The sequence below is a fragment of the Phoenix dactylifera genome, chromosome 15 (genome assembly GCF_051530095.1).
Source record: "Phoenix dactylifera cultivar Ajwa chromosome 15, Ajwa_hap1_PhDact_Kaust_v1.1, whole genome shotgun sequence".
Lineage (NCBI taxonomy): Eukaryota > Viridiplantae > Streptophyta > Magnoliopsida > Arecales > Arecaceae > Phoenix > Phoenix dactylifera.
Genome location: NC_143204.1, coordinates 15,514,045 through 15,517,467, shown reverse-complemented (window position 1 = coordinate 15,517,467; position 3,423 = coordinate 15,514,045). Strand labels below are relative to the sequence as shown.

At 43.8% G+C, this 3,423-nt stretch overlaps 1 protein-coding gene and 1 pseudogene across 2 annotated transcripts; one reads left to right on the top strand and one right to left on the bottom strand.

Annotated features, from left to right (window-relative positions):
- Positions 1 to 3,423, top strand: LOC120113322 (putative protein S-acyltransferase 22; annotated as a pseudogene). The gene is made up of 4 exons (XR_016398462.1): positions 1 to 85; positions 543 to 1,708; positions 1,830 to 2,201; positions 2,293 to 3,423. The product of XR_016398462.1 is annotated as a putative protein S-acyltransferase 22 (transcript).
- LOC103707406 (uncharacterized) lies at positions 1,949 to 3,205 on the bottom strand. Its single transcript, XM_008791877.6, has one exon. It carries the CDS (start codon positions 3,162 to 3,164, stop codon positions 2,205 to 2,207), a length of 960 nt encoding a protein of 319 aa, XP_008790099.3. The 5' UTR covers positions 3,165 to 3,205; the 3' UTR covers positions 1,949 to 2,204.

The following is a 3,423-nucleotide window of genomic DNA, read 5'->3' as shown; positions in this document are numbered from 1 at the left end:
ATGGCCCTGCCAATGGGCATAATAGTTGGCAAGATTATAGCCCTGTCACGAGTTATAGTGACCATAGCAGCACAACAGTCTGAGAGTACGATTTTAAAGCATAGATAAATGACAGTAATTTACATTGCATTTCCAGCTTTACGAATATGCATGATTTGAGCATGCATTGCTTTCTGACTTATTTTGGGTATATTGTCTATGAAATGCATTACTTTGCTATAACTATCATTTTCTTCTAATAATGCATTGGTATGTGAAATATTATGCTTAATTCGGTAAGATGGTGTATGGTTACTTACTGACCCGCATGGCTCATTTGTCTCCTTATTTTTTTTCGATAAATAAGGTTGCTAGGAGCAGGGAGCCTAAAGCCTATAGGGTTTGGGGTGATTGATTCTGGATGTTCAAATTTTAGAGCTGTTGCTTTTTGGAAAACATTTTATAAATAAAATGCTACTTTTGTTATAATTTGGTATTGTGGCTTCGTGTTATTGTGGGCAATAGCTTACAGTAGCACAACCGTGTCATGGGCCGGATCTGAGGCGTGACATGGGAATTGATAAGGAATTCAATTTTTTCTCGGTTTGATGTTGTTCCTCCAGAAATCAGCACATCTGTGAATCCCACATGTAAGAAGATGATGATGGAGGAATCAACAAAGAGAAAAAGTGCAGGAACGTCAAAATTGGTCCTTGAACCCTGGCGCATCTTAATGCATGCAGATGAAGTTTCAAAAGCAGCTGCAGAAGCGAGGAGAAGGTCCACGGTTCTGCAGCCATTTGTGAGACGAGAAACGCCACCGGGACATGACAGATAATAGCTTTGGAAGTGCCAGTGGCAGGATAGTTCCAAGGCCTGATAATCAAAGGGGACCTAACAAAAGAGGCAGGTTCCTGGTGGATGTTCCTCTTGAGCCCCTTGCCAAAATATCAGCCAGAAACACTGAGAGTGACAATCGTTGCTTTTCGGCCAAACCAACCTGTGTCTTCTGCAACAATCGTTGCCTCTTCTCCTGACTGCATTACAGACTCATCTGATCTGCATTCGTTTCACATTTCCTCATCTGGAGCTGAAGAAGTACAGGTGCTCACATCTATTCCTGTCCCAGGCATTGTTGCATGGAAGGGGATTCAGCTCTCGAGATCAACCAGTGATGGGTTTGAAGCATCTGGTGGTGAGGACAGTGACCGGATTCCATCAAGAATTGTGCACAGATCATCTAACCGGGCTAACCTGGTCCTTAACTCAGGCCGTGGTGAGATGGCGGCTGATTTCAAGGCATCCTCTGCAAGCCTGCAATCTTATGCTAGACTGCTTTAATCCAAATGATGTCTAAGATTCACATGTTTGGATCCACTTCAGCAAGTAGAGGTTGGAAATGGTCCCTGAGACTTGTTGACCATTTCAGATGAAAATGGTTACTGAGAGGATTTCCTTTGGTTGTCAAGATTGCAATGACTGGATCCTTCATGAAACTTGATCGTGCCTTGAAATAAAATTAGATAAAGGAATTTGCTTTAATGCTTAAACGTATGATGGTCATTTGGTTCACATATTTGAGTCATCAAGGTTGACCAGATGGTTTTCTACCAAAATGCCCTTGTCATCTCTCTTCTCCATTGTTTCATGCTGTACATTCACATTCATCGCCTTGTTGGTTTATCGTCGATGTTTAGCTGGCATTCCAAGTTGAACTAAGTTCACTCATGTAAGATTATCTGAAATTATTTAAGATCTCACAAAAACAAAACTGTCACTTGCTTCTAAGATGTATGCTGTATTTCAAGCAGAAAAGCCATATAAATTCACAAATATTTTTGTCTCTACAGGGTAATCCAAGTGTTCTTGTTATGTAAGGCACTTTGGAATTTTGAGGTGTGGTTCTCATCGCATCCAGTACAATTGCTAAGCAATCTGATCTGAAGGAACGAACAGAGAAACAGAGTGATGAGGGAATTATGGGGCATCTTTTCCATTCTTTTATTGGAGCTTCACTACAAAAGGCCTGTTTTCATTATAAAATTTGCTGTACATTTTTTTCTTCTCTGGGAAGAATACATTGTTGCATTGATGCCTTATCTGTGAACTTGCACATTTGAAGCAGTGGAATACTCCTTCATAGCTGAAAGTTATATTCTTGCAGTCACATAAATAACAGGAGTCGAAGCAGGATCTCGTCAACTGCATCGAAAGCTCTAGAGGTATTAAGCTTGCAGAGCACCTTTGGCTTCTGGTTCACTATCTGTTTGATAATCATATTCATGCCAATGCGATCCTCCACCCATCTTGCAGCTCTTCAGAAACATGCAGGTGACGATCGTGTCGAGGACTACGAGGAGTGAATATATGTAAGTGATCATGGAGGCTTCCCAAATGACAGATGGATTAGATTTTCCCGACAGATGGTATGGTCTCATCACCCTGCACTGAAACAATGCTTCTACTGCAGCCATGCCGAGACTGGCAGGCAAAGCTAGTGTTATGGCAGTTGCTGTCCTGCCTCTGATCAGCACAAGGGCCTTGAGGATGGAGAGGTACCCACCATTGTTTTCCGTGGCAGAGATGACAATTGCCAGGTTGCAGGCCACCATGGCGTTGGCATTGACTATGGAATAGAGAATGGCGCTTGTGGCGGAGAGTAGCAGCATGGAGTTGCTTGAAGAAAGATGGAGGATGTCCACAGCGTTGAAGGCTAGTAGTAGGATAGAGAAGATGACAGCATTAACAGAGAGGATGGCTAAGGAATTGGAGAGGTGGCTCAGCAGGAGGGAGGGATAAAGATGGAGAAGAGAGGAGAATGGTGGTGGTGCGAGCCTGCACCGGGGGAATTCCCAGATGATTTGGATGACAGATGCTTTGGCGAGGATTAGGAAGACGAGGGTGAAAGGAAGAGTGGAGATGAACGTTAAGATGGCCTGGGAGAGCCTGAAGTTGAGGAGGGAGAAGAACTGGGAGGTGGCGGGGAAACCAGCGGCTTCGAAGAGCAACCGGAGGCGGGAAGAGATTGTTCGGAGGATCGGGGAAGAGGAAAGAGTGAGTGAATGGGAGAGGAGGGTGGCCGCAGAGACAGGGAAGACAAGGAGGGCAGCAGTTGAGGCAAAGGAGTGGTAGCTCTGGAAGAAAGCATGAATGGATCTTCTTGTGATCTCAATGACCTTCCCCATGGTCTGGTGTAGAGATAACCGCTTGGAGTGGGAGTGCCATTTGAATGAAAGAATGCAAAGATCTTTCCCCACTTATAAACCACCACCTTTGAGAAAGGGGTGACCTCTTGGATCAGGTTGTTAGGAATGTGGTACCGGCCAACCTCTTGGATCAGGTTGGACTCTTCCTGAAAGTATCTTTCCTTTGCTTTGTTTTGAAGCTCAGAGTAAAAAAAAAAAACCTAACTATATTATCTCCAATAACTATGGGTTGCTTTCA